Genomic DNA, 19,218 nt, shown 5'->3' with positions numbered 1-19,218 from the left:
GGCGGAAATAGAATTTCTGACGATTTTCGCCAATTAGACAATTAATTACGTCACAGACATGGTAATAAGAAAATTTCAGATACGAATAATCTAACTGACAGTTGTTTAAATCTGCAAAGTACATGTTATCGTGGAATCAATTTGAGCCTGAGGTACTAGTGTTGTTGTTGATTTATCAAATTATCATGAATATTATTGAAGGCAGCATACTGAATTAAGCAGGTCTCCAAAGCATGCCTTCATTGCAAAATGTAGGCCAAAAAATCTAAATCCACAAAAAAATCCACAGATGAGTTTACCGCGATTGCTGGTCTGCATGGACACTTCATGACTGATTCCAGTGTGAATGTTTCATCCGAGCTGTTATTCAACTGTTTTATTTTCTCTAGCGGATTAGGCTGTTTTTGTCAACATTATATAGTTAAATGAAATGAGTTTCTTTTTTCAAAAAAGCAGCAAAACATTTAAACCTCGGAAAAGCATCCCGGAAGGCTCCCACCAATATGAGTTGATGCGACATGCAGCTGCTACGCTGGGCAGCGGGAATTTACAACTAGCTGTTGTCTTGCCGGAGGGCGAGGATTTAAACGAATGGATCGCTGTGAACACTGTCGACTTCTTTAACCAAATTAACATGCTTTACGGAACTATCTCAGAGTTTTGTACCCCTACAAAGTGTGAAGTAATGTCTGCTGGCCCGAAGTATGAGTATCATTGGGCTGATGGAGTACAGATTAAGAAGCCACTAAAATGTTCGGCTCCACGATACATCGATTATTTGATGACATGGGTTCAGAGTCAACTCGATAACGAGGAAGTATTTCCCTCGGCAGTCGGGGTTCCCTTCTCCAAAAATTTCATGTCGATTGCAAAGACAATTCTGAAGCGCTTGTTTCGAGTTTACGCCCACATTTACCACCAGCATTTTTCCGATGTGATGGGATTAGGTGAAGAAGCCCACCTCAACACATCATTTAAGCACTTTATATACTTTGTGCAGGAGTTTAACCTCATCGACCGCCGGGAGTTGGCCCCGCTACAGGAGCTAATTGACAAACTGATCAGTCGAGATAAGGAAAAATATAAATAATGAGAACTATTTGTCTTGAAGCAGATTTGGTGCGAACCTTACATCATAGCTTTGTATTATCTCCAGTTTTACAACTATTTCTAATCATGTAGACAAATTATGTTGCTTTTTAAAGTATGTGTTGATAATTTTAAATGTGACCCTCGTTTATTTTTGCTGGTAATAAGACTGGGATGTATGCAACATGTTTCAACCTTGGTTCGAAAGTTCATGAATTATGAAGTATTTTAAAGGTTAAACAAGCATTCACATTTGTACAAGAAAACAACTGCGGAAAGGTTAATACATTGAATCAGAATCCAACACTAAATTTAATTGTCCATTTTCAGAGTTTAACTCAAAAGAGAAAGCCTGTTTTGTTCAGCATTGATTGGCCGCAATTGTGTGAAACTCATAACATTGTTTTATTTGCCTTTTGAGGTTTCTGTTACTATCGGCAACAGGAAGTGATGTATTTTCTCCCATGACAGTTGAGTCACTTGCATGAAAGCTACGCCTTGCAAAATGTTTGTACAACCTGTAACATTCAGTATATAAAAAAGCTGAACACAGTATCTGCAATAACATTCGACAAATTATTAATTCACCAAACTGATTTACTCTATGATATATTTTACCACTTTTAGGTCTTTAATTATGTGACATCAATTTGTTGTTGTTAGTAGTTAAAAAATATAAATGTTTAATGTTTAAAAAATAATGTTGTTACAACTGCTTTAGGTTAGTTTAAACTTTGTTGATTTAACTTTCAGGCGAGTGACTAAACCACAGTATTATATAAAGCAAAAATTGGGCTATTTACATATTCCCTTAATATAAATAGTTTAGGCAATTCCACAAAGTTGTGATCGATTTACATTAACATGACCAGTCAAGAACTTGTGTTTTGGCTAGTGTAGTCACCGACTTGCTGTTGTTTAGTGTATTTGCCTATTCTTTGTTGTATTGCTGATGTGCTATGTTCAATCAAACGTATACCATGATTTAAATGCTTCTGATGAAATGTGTGCCTTTCCTTTACATCCTTTTCTTTGTCTTCCTCAAGTTTTCTGATGAATGTGCTTGATTTTGATGCCGCAGGCAACCTTGAAAGAAATCATTTTATTCTGTGTAAATGAACATTTGTTAAAAATTTAAATTTAAATTCAAATCCTGTTGGATGTGTCCAGTTAAACTTGACTTTAGATGTTCCCTAATGTGAATAATTGATACTTGTGCCCAGTGGTGGGATTTAAATTTGTTGTCAGTCGGTTCTATCACAAAAGTCATTTTCAGCCGGTTCTGTTACAAACAAACCAGTAACCAGTAATGCTAACCGGTTCGCTGATCTCATAAAATTTCGTGAGACGGTTCTATAGAACCTGTACGAACCAGCTGAATCCCACCACTGTCTGTGCCCAGACAAGTATTTACAGTGTAAACTTGTTTGTATTTTGTATGAGTAGTAGCTCGCGATGATAATTGTTGCTCTCTGATCTCGTTGACTCTTTCGTCCCTTGTATCTTAGGCAACTTGTAGCAATGCAGGATAGGTTTGCTGCAACTGCGAGTAGGACAGAAACTGAAGTGCTCAAATTTGACAAAGACACATCATGGAAGTTTCTTAAAACCATGGTAAACATTTCAAAACTTAAAATTAATGAAAACTCATTACTAATAGAAGCATTAGCCACACCATCTTCTTTAGTGTGCTGGATATTTGTCATTCATTGTTGTAGCTTGTTTTTTTTATTACACGCAGGTTTAAACACTTTAAAACTCATTACTGATAAAACAACACACCATTTTCTGTAGTATGCTGCATTTTGTTGTTTATACTTTTTGTCTTTTTTGTTGTGACTTACACACAAGTTTAAACATTACTTCTGAATAGGCTCTAATTAAAATAAATGGGTTTAAATTTTGCAGAGCGGAATTGATGCATATTACATGAAATCTCCACATTTTAATGGAAATATGTGAGTTGTTGCTCAAATAAATTCATGTTATTTTGACGAGTTTAAATACTGAGAGTGATTTAAGTTGATGACAAGGTTAGGAGGATGTGATTTTTTTAAGACTAGTCATGGTAACTTAATGTGATGTAACACTTGTTCATTATGCATCAGCAGAAATAAGTTTTTAGTTAGAACAGATTTTGCATGACTCAGCAAGTTATAAAATATCTAAATATTGAAATATGAAACTTTTGTGATGTTCTGTGTGTCTTTCACATTTACACACTTAATTTTGACAGGTATAAGTTTTCGTGTGTCATTGACGCTCCCCATGATATTGTGTATGAAGTTTTAAAACCCCCTAAGGTGGCTTCGGAGAGAATGGCGTGGGACAAAAGCATTGGAAACTATGAAAGACTCGAGACATTTAGCGAGGTGAAAACCTAACTTCTGAATAATATCGGTTTGGCAGGCTTGTCTTCAACATTCTCTTTGTTAATGTTCCAAACGATAAAAGATCTATTGACAACCCTGAGGATATATAGGGATTTGAAATTAAAAATGTAACTGTTAAATCACTGGTCTATTGAAGATGTCTCTTATAACTTATAGGTGTAATCCACAAAGGAAAGTCCCAAAGCCTCATGACCCAAAGTACACAAAACAAATAGTCGCCTGACAAACATTTTATTTGTCTTGTGAAACATGTGTGCCCAGTGTACTACTTAATAGATTAGACTTTTACCGTGACTACTACATGCTACACTTCAATTGACAATCACTGCTTTGCTGCACCGTAAACTTACTTTTTATTGTATGTACCTTAAACTGTGACAAAAGACACAAATAATGGCAAACACATTGTGCGCCAACAAAAGCACATAATGCACGCGATTGTTTGATTTCATTGACTTTTATGTGAACATGCAGGCCAAATTTTAACATTACATGTTCACACATTTGGATGTTTGTCACCTACTGTTTATTGAGCCCTGGTTTACAGTAGTATTATATCTGGTAACATTTATTGCAGCCAGCAGGTTTGCCACTTAGCATTGTGTTGTATTCAGGAATTATCAATCTCTATGATTACAAGCAAAGCTGTGATGATGGGCATGATATCAGCAAGAGAATTTCTTGACGTATTTTTGTTCAAAACCATCACAGGTGAACAATCCTCATCATATTAAGTGACTTTGTAATGGCATGAGCATTTGCTGAAACATTTCAATAATAAAGCATGTCACTTTTTACACTGTTTGTTTGGACTGTTATTTTCCTCATAATAAGTGGCTTTAAAACCACCATACACGGACTTGAATGTAGTTTAATCATAAACATAACTGCCAAGATACTAGTGTATATAGAATACATCATGCAGATGTTTCAACAAACATTGCTGTCCTCATCAGTACAGGTTGTTGTTAAAATGTCTGCATGATGTATTCTGTATATACAATTTCCCAGTTATGTTTGTAGCTTTATGTTTAAACTGTGCTTGTTGTTTAGGTTTTGAGGCAAAGCATTGGGTTTTTGGTGAGTATTTGAACTAACAGTGTCATTTTCAGCCTAATAATGCAAACTTCACTTCACAGCTGAGAGTGTTGAACACGAGAAATATCCCCCGAAATCTGGTATAGTGCGAGCTCATACTTACCCCAGTGGTTACAGCGCAACACCAGTAGAAGGGTGAGTAATATATGTTGACAATCCTTACTTGACATGTACTGAGTGATTGAAATCATGCAATATAGCTGTCAAATGTCAACATTCAGGGGTATTTTAAATAGCGCTTCTCAAATTAGGGGTCGCGAAACAACATGCGTTATATTGTCACAATAAATGGTGTATGTGCGTCGATTTGTTGTTTAAACATCATTCACGTGTGTAGGCTCTACCCCTCAAGGGTTTGCTAGAAATTGCTTTTTTTAATGGGGTCGTAGAGCAAGAAAGTTTGAGAAGCCCTGATTTGAAGCAAAGAGTTTATTATGTAATTTATATATTTTTTCCACTAATACTGGCTGTGTGGTTTGCTATTTGGCTAACTATGCAGAAAAACAATTCGATTTTAAAGTTTTAAATTACTTTTGCAGAACTAATCCGCAAACTAAAGTTGAATTTTTCATAAACATTGACCCAAGTGGGATGCTTCCACGGTCGTTAGTCGAAAGTGCTCTACCTGCGCAACAAGTAAAATATATACAGGATTTAAAGGCCGAAGTTTTTCGAAGATTCAAATAAATTCATCTCCCTGAAGATTTTGGATCAGAACATTTCACTTTTTATATTTCTGATTTTAAAGTTTAGGCTGAATTTTTCTGTGATTTATCTGCAAACCAAAGTATTTTGTCCTCAAATACCTCCTTGTGTTTTCATATTGGGTTTTTATTGATTTCATTGTTTCAAATCTATGCATTTACCTTCTGCACTTCCAACAAACATTTTTCTCTGTTTATTTTAGCAAAAGTTTAGGGAGTTTCCCTTCGTCTTACGTCAATGAGTTTTTCGTGCCGGCCACAATAGCTAATTCGTGACATTGTTACGTCATAATGATATTTGTGACGCAACAGTCAACCCGCGTTGACTAGTATTATGTCGTGTATTTCAGGTTTTCCGGTATTAATTAAACTTTTACCGCATGAATTTGTTCGCTTTCCAAGTTACTCTATGTTTTCCCCATTTTACTGATTTTTGTTGATTTCTGGCAATTGGATGAAAACAATTACATCAAATTTTTGTGTCGACGTTTTGTTACAAATGAAAAAATCAAGATTCGCTTGAAATGTTTTCAACAGCGTTTCGTGCCTCAAGTCACGTGGTAAAAACGTGTTGTGACGTAACATCCTCTCGCTTTACGCGTGTGTTACGTCATAATGGCCTAGAGTCGAGCGCCTGTTGTCACAATAACTTGCAGCGAATTTACAAAATAAACTATCAGGCAGACTTTGATATCAGCTCGAACGCCGAAATGTTGGAAATTTCAGTTTTTACTCGAAGACAATCATTGAAAACCACGTGACTTCGATCTGGCGGCAAATTTATCCACGTGACCTGAAAGACTTCCCATTCGTCACATCCGGCGTTTGATTGTTGCATCACAGAAGTGAGTTCGGGCGCTGGGAAAAGCGTGACCGCACGATTGTCAAAAACTTTCAGGAAATTACTGGGGGTTTCGGGGCAGAGGGCCGTTACTGTGGTTCGCGTTAGAAACAAGCGAAGTTTCTACATTATCTATTGTCTGACGTCGCTTCGTGTGAAAGATGGTAATATAATAACTGAGAGACGCGTTTCACCAGAAGAGTATGCGAGAATAGTGTTGGAACTAGCATAGTGTTAAAGTGGGCGCTGCTTACGGCATTCGTCTGCAGTTTCTTTTATAGCAAGTGTTTTGGTGACTTTAAACATGTTTGTTAATTGTAGAGTTGGATGGAAACAAACTAGTAAAAAATGTTTTCAGCTATTATACCAGCTGCCTCATAAGTTGAAGACTGTACAGTAGAAAGCAAAAACACACAGATTCTTAACGTGCTTGATATTGCTGTTGTTCAAATATTAAAGTAAAATATGTAAGATTAGTTGTTTGCAAACGTATGTGGTAATGGGCATGCAAACAATACCTAAGTGCTTTACGGGCTCTGTAGTTTGTTGGTATGTTAAGACCAAATATAAACTCCAAGGCTTCATGTTTTCTCCACAGCTAATATGGCAACCTCGGCTACTCCGCAAATTATTTAGTGGGCGTTGGCATAACAACATTCAACCCGCCCCACTTGTGGATATTATGGATAATTTGAAGATCATGGTCAAAGCTGTTACTGGCACAGAAGTGTTTTACCACGTGTTAAAAGTCAATGTCATTGCTAACAGCAGAAAAGATGCAGGCCTATACACTGTTCACGGTTTTGAATAATCTGAGCAAAAAAATCAGAACCAGTATATTTGTGTAAAACCTAACTACGTTTCGACAAGTCCTATTGTCATCATCAGGTCATTGTCGAAACGTCGTTATGTTTTACACCAGCGGTTCTCAGACTGGGGTCCGCGGTCCTTTTGGGGTCCGTGAGGCAATTTTGGGTGGACCGCGAAGCGGTTGAAGTAGTTCTATAATCTTATTTAACGTCAGTTTGTGCCTCTGAATAAGCGTAAATTAAAATTAAAATTAGAATTGAGAATCGACTGTCTCCATTGCTAAACAAATCCTGCAAACAACTTTCGTTTTTCTGAAATACACATGCAGGCTAAGGACCGTCGGCCTTCGAAATAATTGAAAAGGGACCATTTTGAAAAAATAATGAAAAAGTTTGAGAACCACTGTTTTACAGAAATATACTGGCTCTGATTTTTTTTGCTTAGAAACGATGTAATATATCAATGGCTTTATGGCATTTTTGGGCAAATTTGCTTTTGCTCCTCAACAAAATATTATTTGCGCAGTCTGGATTGCGAGCCGAATAACATTTCAACATCACACACGCGGCGTGGACAAACGTTGGCTGATTGCCAGGTAAATAACCGACAATGCTGTTCGGTTTTCCTCGCGACACCAATCGAATCCGGATTACACCGTTTTGTGTTCTGTTGTTATTCTGTCTTGTTTAGACGCTGCAGAGTTTGTGCAGTTTAGCAGATGTCTGTCAGTCATTTATTATGTTTATTTATTATTAATGAGGCAAAATGCGCATCCTCCCTTGATTGAATTTACTTCGATTTTGTTTTGCTTAAAACGTTGCCATTATTATTCGCGAAAGCGCTTTGCGATTAATTGCAAACCTGAAGCGGGGTCGTCAACCACTCTTAATCAGTGAAGTGTGGACATGGTTCAGAAAATTGTAAAAAGGCAAATGTTTGAAGTGGATTTAGGCAAAACCATAAGATAAGAAAATATGAAAAGTATGAAAAGTAAGAGTTTTTGATGATTAGATGCATGATGCCAGGACATAATGTTGTTTTTTGTCGTTTAAAACGTTAAACGCAGATTAACTAAGAATGGAAAGTATTTTCCAAATAACGAAATTTGACGATGAATATCTTGGAATATATATTTCGCCTTATGGCATCTTCAGTTCCTATAAAAACCACAAATAAACGCAAATTACAAAGTAAAATTCAAAGCTTTCTACGGTGGGTTGCACGGAGCTCGTTCGATAACACGCTTAACCAGTGGTGGGATTCAGCCGGTTCGCATCAGTTCTATAGAACCGTCTCACGAAATTTTATGAGATCAGCGAACCGGTTAGCATTATTGGTTACTGTCAATGGGATTTTTGTAACAGAACCAGCTGAAAAATATCACTTTTGTGATGGACCGGCTGACAAAAGCATTTAATCCCACCACTTGGCCTAACGTGTAAATTGTAAATTCCAGCATGTCGCAGAACAATCAGGCGTATTCAAACACGAGTAAAGTAGTTCGTTGTTTCGCTCCACGAAGGTTTAAATTTGGGCGGCATCACAGGAACAGAGCTGTTGGTTTGTGAAGTGGCTTTTTCCCTTGTCCACAATCGTCACTGGAAACCATCGGACACGCTTGGATGAGCACTGAAGCACGAACTAACAGCGCGAACAAAAACGCGCAGAAAAAAGTTTGTGATTTATTTACCCTCGTAGTTGTAACACGTGAAGAAATGACTCGTGAATGACTTTGCTGCTGCTGCTGCAGTAATGACCAAATGAGGATTGTAGTGTAAAGGGCTTTACTGTGTAGTAAGTTGAGTTTATTTCGCTTGGTGAAAGAACACATAACGACACAATTGCACTAAAAACAATCACCAAGCCAGAAATAGCTGCGCAACGTTAAAACATTAAGAACAAAATAGCAAAGGGCACAATTGGTGTATAATGGCTGAACGCGCTGCAGCTACACCGTATTATGAAACGTTATGTCCTGCGAGCTCATGCTGGTCAAACTGGCAAAAGGAAAAGTTAAAAAAACAGTCGGGGATTCAGTTTCAAATTGAACCGGTTTTTGCGTAAAACGACGCAGTCATTAGAAAACTATGCGCAGAGCAATTGATATGGTTTGCAGCACAACTGTGCACCACAATAACCACCAACACCCAACGAAGCGTTGCTCAAAGTTTCAGCTTAAACGGGTTGCCTGTTTCCTTCTTGTGACGTCATAGTGGTATTTGTTATCTAGTTGTCATTTATGGGAGTTATTTCGAGCCTTGGTTATTGCTGGTAACATTTTGTCACGAACATAAGCATGTTTTCTGACCGTTTACGTGTTCTGTGAAAGATGGAGATTAATTTGTTTGTATGTCAGGTCAGATAAACACGTTTATACTTTAAAGTCCAACTTTTGCTGACTGCGTTTTGTTTTTTACTTCACTTTGTTGTTTTATTAAGTTTTGCAAAACAGAATGACAGAAAGTTTTAAGGTAACTTATACAGAACAAGTTGGTATCCAAGACAGCTGTGTCAGAAGTAGAATTCGTTTGCTGAAAACTGATTTCCTACATAAACTTTATGTTGTCAACCGAGCAATTTTTTAGGCATCGATCTTAAGTTTGTGAGGTTTGCTCAGCAGTCGTTAAAACCTCTCCTCACTTCGGTGTTTGAATTGGTTTTATGGAAACCAACTTCTATTTGAGCTGTTGCTGCCAGGCATAATATCAAATTTATAGAGTTATTCTGGCAATTGTACTTTATACCGACGTTTCGACGTCCTATACAGGTCGCCTTCATCCGGGTAAATAACAACTGAATGCGATTAATACAGTGCACGATCAACAAAGGAAAAAACACAACTAGGTATAACTTCAGTCCGGCTTATTATACTGTTGTGCGTAAGTTACAACTGAACCGTGTTTCTAAGTGATGGGTATCGTCTCATTTTGCCAGTTCAACCAACGTTTTAATGTTTTTTTGAAATTCTACTCCGCACAAACGATGAGATAAGCGCTCGCCTTGGGCAACTGGGCGAAGCTGTGATAAAATTTGCGACAATTCTTCATAACAGGAGGCGCATTAGCAAGGGGTGGCGGAACAGAAGCACAGGATATGATTGATGATTGTTGTGTCTGGAGAGGGGATACAGAAAAACTGAAGTAACAAACAAATTGATTCAGTGCAATGAAACACATGTTCCTTAGCTTAAAGTTAATAAGACCAGCCAATCTGTTGCAGCAAGCAGAGTGTAAAAGTATCGAGCCAATAAATGACAAGGCAGAATGTGATATAAACGTTTTGGAAACAGTATTGTTGTTAATTGGTATAATTTAATTTTTAAATAAGATTTGAAACTACAAGTTGTTTGGGGCGTTATTAGTTCTTCTCACAAAACAAATCAGCTTGAACGTATCTTTATCGTTCCTCTCATCCGAATATCGACAGGTTTATTTTCTTTGCTTGCGTAAAACTTTAAAACAACAAACACGAACTTGACATCAGAGATGAGATAGAGATTGTCGTCGTTTGAACGATGTTTTGTGGACTAAACAGGCAAAAATGCTTCACTAGTGAGATTGTAGGCTTGGTAGAGACGCATGACACAGTCAAGCAAGCCATGTATTGTCGCTTGTTCGACGTGAGGTCGTTTAAAGAGCATTTATTTTTGAAAGACAGCCTGGCCAAGACAAGCAAGCACCGCAAACGAAGTCTATTGTTTAGTGACTAAACTTTAGTCTATTTTAAGCTATTGAACTAGAAACATAGAAGGTCAGGCTCACACAAGGCGTTATGAGTTATGACGTAGTTTTTTAACTCAAAGTTTTATCCCAAAGACTTGCAGGGCAAGGGATCAGTTTATAGAAGCTGCTTTAACATAATGTGCTTCAATTTTTTGCTTAAAAACGCTCTAAAAACACAAAACATTTCCGCAAATTCAGGTACACAACTCACAGTTTTAAATATTCTGAACAAAAAGATCACAGCCACTATTTATGTGTTAAGCATGTTTGCGTTTCGACAATTACTTTTGTCATCCATCAGGTCGTCAGAAATAAAATCCACAGGATGCATGGAGCTTGGTCTCGCACAACGAAAAATTTTTAACGCAAATTTTTTTTACACTGCGACTGTTGGCATAATAATATGTTGTATGTTTTTTAATTGCAGCAAATCTAGTCTAGTTGATTTTTAATTGAGTAAAACGGTGAAAATGTCGAGCGACAAACGACTTGAAGCGATGGAGAAGTTGGTTGAACAACTTAAAGTGGAAAACAACGTTGAAAGAATCCCAGTTTCACAATCTGCTAGGGATCTTGTAGATTTCTGCATCCACAACGAACACAAAGACTATTTGCTGAGACTTACACTTTATGGGAAATACGATTCATGGCGAGTGAGGAACCCATACACCGTTAAACCTCCTAAAATATTTGGGTGTATCTAGTTGCCTTGTAATTCTACCCAACCGCCGATGTAAATTTGCATTCTATGGGAGATTCAGTAGTGGGATTCAGCCGGTTCGCACCGGTTCTATAGAACCGTCGTACGGAATTTTATGAGATCAGCGAACCGGTTAGCATTACTGGTTACTGTCAATGGACTTTTTGCAACAAAGTCGGCTGAAAAATATACTTTTTTGTGATAGAACCGGCTGAAAAATAAGACTTTTTATGATAGAACCTGCCGATAAAAAATTTGAATGCCACCACTGGGGAGAACTTTCTTGTTTCTATTCGTCACGTTCATCGTGAGGTCGCCCGATACTTGAACAGGAAGCAAGCACCGCAAACGAAGTCTGTTGTTGAGTCGATTTTAAGGGTTTGAATCGAAATCACAATGGGCCAGGCTTTACACAAGGCGTTATGTAAGAGATTCAAACTAAAGTTAGGTTCAAGTTTTTATCCATTCGCAAGGCAGGGAACAGTTTATAGACGAGTAAAACACAATGTGCTTTAAGAAACACGTTTGAATTTTACACTGCGACTGTTGGCATAAAAATATGTTTTATGTTTTTCAATTTCAGGAAATCTAGTCTAGTTGATTTTTAAATTGGGTAAAATTCGTGAAAATGTCAAGCGACAAACGACTTGAAGCGATGGAAAAGTTGGTTGAACAACTTAAAGTGGAAAACAGTGTGGAAAGAATCCCAGTTTCGCAATCTGCTAGGGATCTTGTAGATTTCTGCATCCGCAACGAACATAAAGACTATTTGCTGACGAGATCTTCATTTATTGAGGATTCACAGCGGGTGGGGAACCCGTTCATTCTCAGACCTACTAAAATATTATGGTGCATCTAGCTGCCTTGTAAATCTACCCTACTGCCGCTGTAAATCTGTATTCTATGGGAGAACTTTCTTATTTCAATACGTCACGTCCATCGCCCAGTACTGAACAGGAAGCAAAGTCTATTGTTGAGTCTGTTTTAAGGGTTTAAATCGAAATCACAATAGGTCAGGCATATCCAAAGCGCAAGGCGTGGTAAATTGAACCTAAAGTTAGGTGGAAGTTTTTGCAATTGTATCCAAAGCACTTGCAAGGCCAGGAACCAGTTTATAGACGTTTACAACCAAAGTGCTTAAAAAAACACGCAAAAAGTTTGCCCAAATATTTTTCACATCGCGAGTGTTGCCAAAAAAATGGTTTTATGTTTTTCAATTGCAGCAATTCTAGCCTAGTTTGTTTTAAATTGGGTAAAATTCGTAATAATGTCAAGCGACAAACGGCTTGAAGCGATGGAGAAGTTGGTTAAACAACTGCGGATGGAAAACAGTGTGGAACGGATCCCAGTTTCGCAATCAGCTCGCGAACTTGTGGATTTCTGCATCGACAACGAACACAAGGACTATTTGTTGACGAGAGACACGGCAAACCCGTACAAGCCTGACAAACCATGTCCAGTTCTCTAGTTGCCTTGTAATTCTACCCTACTGCCGCTGTAAATCTGTATTCCCTTGAGGAACTTCCCTATTTCAATACCCGCTGCTGATTTCCTTGTTTCTCGCCGGATTCGAACTCGCAACCTTCCGATGTTTAAAACATTATTTGCACTGTGCACAAATCGCACAATTATTTTGAAGACTTAAAAAACTCTAAATTGTTTTGTTAAACAAGCAAAATCCAATAAGCGAATTGTTATTTTCCCGAAGATATGTATCCCCCTCCTTTTTTTGTCACAAATTTTGATTCCCAATACTCACAGTTTGCAAATTTAACGTGTGTTCTGAAATTTTTTTCTTGGTTTTGTTGCAACTCTGGATTTTACTAAATGATTATTGTGATGCTGACGTATTTACCCAGGTTTTTTCGTTTGCAGAAAAATAGGATATTATAAAAAAAACTAAAAAGAAACTGAAAACAAGATGTCAAACAAACGACTGCAGGCGATGGAGAAACTCGTACAGCAACTCAGGATCGAAAACGACATCGACAGAGTCCCAGTGTCGCAATCAGCAAAAGAACTCGTGGATTTCTGCAACGGTCAGCAAGTCCACGATTTTCTCGTCACAAAGCAAGGTCCGAACCCGTTTAAACCCGACAAACTATGTCCTGTAGTCTAGTGGCACTGTAATTCAACTCCACTGACACTGTAAATTTGATTTGTGTATTTTTGTTCCAAGTCAGGTTTTTACTAAAAATGCCCGCCTGATTCTTTTTTCTCTGTATGAAAAACGCCAATTTGTTACAAACGATGCCTTTACCTTTTTCCCTTTTATGGAACAAATCTTTCGAAGTTACTGATTTTGTTGTTTACGAAAAACGTGAAATAGTTACGCCAAAACACACTTAAACATAATTAAATATAAGTTTTTTTTATTGATGAATTTATAACTTTTCGCAGCAGATTTCTGTGGCTCTTATTTCTGCCCTACTATTTTTGCAGGAAACCCTTTTTTGCATGTGACAATTAAGCGCTTCTGTCGTTTTTTATATATTTGTTCTAGCGATTGAAAGCATAGTTTAATGACATCCGAAGTTGCAATATTTCTTGCCAAAATGTTACCTTTCATATTTTCCATGTATGCGGATTTCTATGTGATGACGTGTTATTATGCAGAGACTTTGCGAGCAAAGAATTTGTCAACATTTTCAAAATTTTTGTGATTTTTATTCAAGAAGTTGCAGATATTCAGATTCATTTCGCTTCACCAGATTTTGCAATATGCATTTCTTTCTAGAAGACAGTATTAAAAAAATAGTTGAAACATGTTTCAAACATTTCTAATTATATAATGCATTAATGGTCGGGTTACATTGGAAAATCAAAAGCGACAGAATAGAATAGTATATTGTTTTTTAACCTGCCGTTTGTGCGGCTTATAATCGAGGGCGGCTTACAATCGAGGACGGCTCACATTCTAATTTATACCGAAATTATTTCTACACTCCAACGTTCAAAACATGCATGCATGTACAGAACAGAGTATACGTCGATGTAAGTTCTGTTGCGTACAATAATCAACGTAACTAACAAGTAGGCTATGGGCAAATAGTTATACTCAAGTAACAACAGAAAGATGTATTAAGAAACAATAGTATCTAATATTCCAGCGTGCGGCTTACAATCGAGAGCGGCTTATAAACGAGCAAATACGGTAACAGAATAGAAATCCATAATTTACTTGAATCAGCGTGTATCTAAGATCACCCGGGAAAGATTAGTTGATGTTTCGACTTTTGTCAAAGTATGTTTTGCAATCGATGTGAACTTCAATGAAAAAGAGATTAGTGGGAATGGAAAACAGAATTTAGATGTTTTTAGTTTAACAAGGGCACATTTCAACTTTGGTTAAACAAAATTACAGTGAACCAGATTAACAATGGAATAAAAACAAACTAAGTTAAGTTATGTCTCTAACTAACTCTCTCTCTATAGTATATATATATATATATGTTGAAGAAAAAGTGTTTTGGAAGAATAGCATGTTGCTTTTTGTGCGTTTGAAATTGTTATCAGTTTAATTAAAGTTTTGTTGTTCAGTTTTGAAACATTTTTCTTTCTGTTTCCAGGCTGTAGTCAGTATTGCAATGGGAATCCAGGGTTTACATAGATTTGTTCGTGATGCAGTTGATGATATTCACATTAAGAAGTATGCAGGAAAACAAATAGCGGTCGACACATATTGTTGGATTCATCGTGGCTGTTTTGCTTGTGCTGATAAACTGGCAAAAAAAGAGAAAACGGATCAGTATGTAAAATACTGCCTCAAATATGTTGAAATGTTGGAGAAGTACAAAATAAAACCAATATTGGTTTTTGATGGATGTCATTTGCCATCGAAAAGTCAAGTTGAAGAGCAACGGGGAAAAAGAAGAAAAGAAAATCTAGAACGAGGCCGACAACTTCTACGTGAGGGGAATTTAAGTGCTGCGAGAGATTGTTTCACAAAATGTATCAGTGTCACCCCCTCGATGGCATTGGAAGTTATGAATGCAATGCGCAATCGTGGAGTCGATTGTATCGTTGCTCCTTACGAGGCTGATGCCCAACTTGCATTTTTCTCTAAAAATAATTATGTTGAAGCTATTATCACTGAAGACTCGGACTTGTTGTGTTTTGGATCCAAGAAAGTCATCTTTAAACTTGACTTGTGCGGCAGAGGGCAGGAGGTGGCACTCGAAAACCTTGGAAGGGTAAAAAACTTGGTGGGTTTTACTCCAGATTTGTTTCGACAAATGTGTATTTTGTCGGGTTGTGATTATCTGCCGAGTGTCAAAGGTGTTGGTGTGGTTAAAGCTTGCAAAGCAATAAAGTTGTCAAAAAGTAAAGACTCCTATCAAGTGGCGAGAAAACTGCATCAGTACATAAAAGGGATTCAGCCCGTGGAAGCAAGTTATGGTCCAAACTTTGAACGCGCTGACAAAACATTTCTGTACCAGCTTGTGTTTGACCCTTACAAACGCAGACTCATTCCACTTAGTGAATACCCAGAAGGAACTACTGCTGAGGATGTGAAATTTGCCGGAGCTGTTTTTCCCAAAGATGTAGCGATGCAAATTGCACTTGGGAATATTGATGTCGGCACGATGCAAACTGTTACAAGTTTTAATGTGGATAAATGGGTGAGAACAAGAAAAAGTGCAAGTTCAATGCCAAGTATTTGGGCAAAAAACTCTTTGGTGGTGTCAAAGTTTAATGTAAAAGAAAGTGAAACTTTTAATGAGCCAACAGAGGAACAAACTCAGGAGGTTGAAAAATCGACACCAGTTGAAACACCTGAACTGGTCACTGCAACAGATGCCCTCGCAGTCATTGAATCTGATGCACCTGATGATCTGGCACAAAAAGATGATGCAAAAAGTGGACTAAGAAAGTTTCTGCAGGGAACTGTAAAATCTTCGGACTCAGAAACGATAACAAAAAGTAGATTTTTCAAGACACCCAAGAAACAAACCGGAACCGACAATTCAGGTGAAAGTTCAAATCTTTCAAATAATTCGTTTGGAAGCATTGAAGAAGAAAGTATTGAGTCAAAACCCAGTGATGCTGACCTCACTGACATTGTTAGTGATGTTATAAACCAGTATTTGGAAGAGGACAAACATCTTACAAAAAGAAAGAACCCATTCACGAGAACTTCCCAAACAAAACGACCATGTCCTGATAAAATATCGTGCAAGTCTCCAAATTACAAAAGAAAGAAGAAACTGTTTAGGCCAGCTGCAGTCATAAATGATGATGTTAATTCAACCAATGAAGCATCACAAAATTTCGAGAAAAATGTTACACAGGATTTAAATAATGAAGATTTCGAGAAAAAAATTTCAGAAAATTTAAATTCTGAAGGTTTGGGTGAAACTGAAACATTAGATTTGTGTGAAAATAATGTGGAGTTGGAGACTTCTCAAACAAGCAACAATAAAGGAACCTCAGGAAGAACACCTTTGTCACAATTACCAGACCCAAACGGAAAAGACGATATTCCAACTGTCACCATTTCATCTGATGAGGAAAAAACAGATTCCCAAAAACAATCAATTAAAAAAAGTAGAGTTTTGGGTCTGGGCAGAAAAGTGGGCAAGTCTAAAACATCGGTTGTGTCAAAATATTTTGGGTCGGCCAAAGCAAGCGGACTCCGCAAAAAGACTCAAACACCACAACAAGTCATAACAAGCTTTTTTAAGAAGTTGGATGGATAATTTTGCTGAATTATAAGCAAGCAATAGTTTGTGATTTATGGTGCTCCTGCCAGTTTATAATTATGAGCCTTTGAATGCAATTGACTGCAGGGTTTGTTATAATGTATTATTTAATGTAATATTTTATAACTTGAACCTTGTAATTTAATTGCTTCCATTTTAACGTAACGAAATGTCTCCGATGTGTTTATAACATACGCGTGGAAATATATTCGTTGTAAGTTAAATTGAATTCGTTTTGTTTCAACTCTCCACTAGAGGCAGTGTCGAGTCAGCGTTAGTTAAACTTCGTAAAAACGGGGCGGACCCAGCAAAAACGGTTTAAGCTTTAAACTAGGCATTGGTTTTCAAACCTTTTTGACAAATTCCACACATAATAATCCATTTTTTATTCCTTAAAAAAAAGTTGATATTTAAACGCTAAACCAACAAAGATCATGTATAACTAGGTCTTTGGGGGACAAGGTGCCATGGCCCGCCCCTCAAGAAATTTTGACCGGCTGTTTTAGTATTAAATCTTGCAATTTCAGACAAAACTGTGAATAGCAATGTGCGCTATTTTGTGCGTAACGCATTGATGCTCGTCACACATCTCAATAAACAATGCATGCCAATCCAGGCCACTTGGCGTCCAACTGCGCGTATGACGTTACAATGGATTTTATAATAGCTTTGTTAGGTCACACTTATACAAGTGAAGATAATTCACAATATGATTAAGAGGCAACCACTGTTAGAAACAACTGTGTCGAGTGTTGAAAAGTGTTACATGTATACGATCGAATCGTGACTATAACGTTCGTTACTTACAGCAAGAGTAAGGGCTTCACAGGGACTTAGGCTAACCAGCATTTAGTTGATATTGCGAGTTTAGTAGTTTATAAAAAAAAAAAAAAAAAAAAAAAAAAAACGACCCTAGATACGCCACTGATAACGATTGCAAACTTTTTACATTTCGCAGTACAATATTTTTTACGGTTCATTGCAAAAGTTATTGAAGGTCTGGTATAACGGTATTTAGTTTGGTTGGTCAAACGAGTGCTATGTGCGTTAGTCAGTTTAAGAGTAAGTTAAAATGATCAGAATTTAGCAAGTTTTGGGGAAAAACCGCTTTTTTGGGCGAATTTCATTTGTGACGAAGATTCTAAAACCAATACGCCTAAGGCCCGTGCTTCTGGCCACAAACACTGAGTCATTCATTGCAGCAAAACTTAGAAAATTCCGGCGCCTGAGGGATTTTTGTTGTTACATCTGCGGGAATGGAAATAACGCTCTGCGTGAACCAGGGTGAAAACATGTTGCGGTCAAAAACGTGGTTGGACTTCGGCTAACTCTTTATTACAAACCAAATTATAGACTAAAGGTATTCATTAAAATATGGGATTGAATCCATTCATTATTTAAATTCACTGAATGTTATGTTTTTAAGCGGGTTGTTCTAACGATTGTTTTAAACCGATAAAACAGTTGTTAGGTGAAAAATTAGACAAAATCTCTACTTTAGCTTCACAATGAACTTCTGTTGACCCCAATAACTAAAACCATCTAAAAGATTTCAAAGTTTTCAAATACATTTTGTCATCAACATTGCATTTCCAGCAAACTTTGTACGTTTTATCAGTTTGGTTATGCAGTACGTGGCATATTTATTAATGACGTAACTAGGTGTTTTGCAATTGTACCAACTGCCCATTCAAGCCCAACACGAGCAAAACCGTGTATATATTCCGTGTTTTTAACCAAGCTCAAACCAAATGGCTTTAATATTTGCACCCAAGTGCAATTTAACCAATTTTAAGAAAAACCTATTTTTCTTGAACCCGACTGCGTTAAATAATTGTCCGCATTTAATTTGTTTCTTGTTTCTCATAATGGCGAGGGCGGTCTAGGGATCAAACAGATTTGAAATCCCAAAATATTTAAACTACTATTGTTCAAATAAGTAATCACTGTTATTCACTAGATCAGCTGATCAACTATACTGTTTAATTAGTGAATATACTTTCGTAAAAACCTTAAGCATGTAAACACAAAACTTAAGACCTAATTCGCTTTATGTTCACAAAGCATTTTTTTCATAGTTTCGTAATATGGATTGAGTCTTTTTGCTTCTTTAATATGCAAGCGTGTATGCATTGGAATCAGCAGAGGCTGACTATAAG

At 37.1% G+C, this 19,218-nt stretch overlaps 3 protein-coding genes across 3 annotated transcripts; all 3 read left to right on the top strand.

Moving 5' to 3' along the window:
• The first annotated feature begins 365 nt into the window (after positions 1-365).
• Positions 366-2,597, top strand: LOC145222639 (MOB kinase activator 1A-like). Its single transcript, XM_080088809.1, has one exon. It carries the CDS (start codon positions 431-433, stop codon positions 1,088-1,090), a length of 660 nt encoding a protein of 219 aa, XP_079944935.1. The 5' UTR covers positions 366-430; the 3' UTR covers positions 1,091-2,597.
• Positions 2,598-2,606: 9 nt separating this feature from the next.
• LOC145222647 (stAR-related lipid transfer protein 6-like) lies at positions 2,607-5,770 on the top strand. Its single transcript, XM_080088821.1, has 7 exons — positions 2,607-2,703; positions 2,998-3,047; positions 3,326-3,461; positions 4,097-4,193; positions 4,536-4,562; positions 4,622-4,715; positions 5,120-5,770. The coding sequence occupies exons 1-7, from the start codon at positions 2,611-2,613 to the stop codon at positions 5,265-5,267; spliced, it is 645 nt and encodes a 214-aa protein (XP_079944947.1). The 5' UTR covers positions 2,607-2,610; the 3' UTR covers positions 5,268-5,770.
• A 9,127-nt stretch (positions 5,771-14,897) lies between these two features.
• LOC145207830 (exonuclease 1-like) lies at positions 14,898-17,283 on the top strand. The gene has a single exon (XM_080078802.1). It carries the CDS (start codon positions 14,945-14,947, stop codon positions 17,054-17,056), a length of 2,112 nt encoding a protein of 703 aa, XP_079934928.1. The 5' UTR covers positions 14,898-14,944; the 3' UTR covers positions 17,057-17,283.
• Positions 17,284-19,218: the final 1,935 nt, after the last annotated feature.

This window comes from Phallusia mammillata, chromosome 1, assembly GCF_965637545.1.
Source record: "Phallusia mammillata chromosome 1, kaPhaMamm4.hap1.1, whole genome shotgun sequence".
NCBI classification, from domain to species: Eukaryota; Metazoa; Chordata; class Ascidiacea; order Phlebobranchia; family Ascidiidae; genus Phallusia; species Phallusia mammillata.
This window is presented reverse-complemented; position numbering and strand designations above follow the sequence as displayed.

Bases quoted from the DNA above. Each gene is read 5' to 3' on its own strand.
- LOC145222639 (XM_080088809.1), top strand. From the start codon at position 431: ATGAGTTTCTTTTTTCAAAAAAGCAGCAAAACATTTAAACCTCGGAAA.
- LOC145222647 (XM_080088821.1), top strand. From the start codon at position 2,611: ATGCAGGATAGGTTTGCTGCAACTGCGAGTAGGACAGAAACTGAAGTG. The intron at 4,563-4,621 runs GTGAGTATTTGA...TTCACTTCACAG, and splicing joins GGCAAAGCATTGGGTTTTTG to CTGAGAGTGTTGAACACGAG. The intron at 4,716-5,119 runs GTGAGTAATATA...TTACTTTTGCAG, and splicing joins AGCGCAACACCAGTAGAAGG to AACTAATCCGCAAACTAAAG.
- LOC145207830 (XM_080078802.1), top strand. From the start codon at position 14,945: ATGGGAATCCAGGGTTTACATAGATTTGTTCGTGATGCAGTTGATGAT.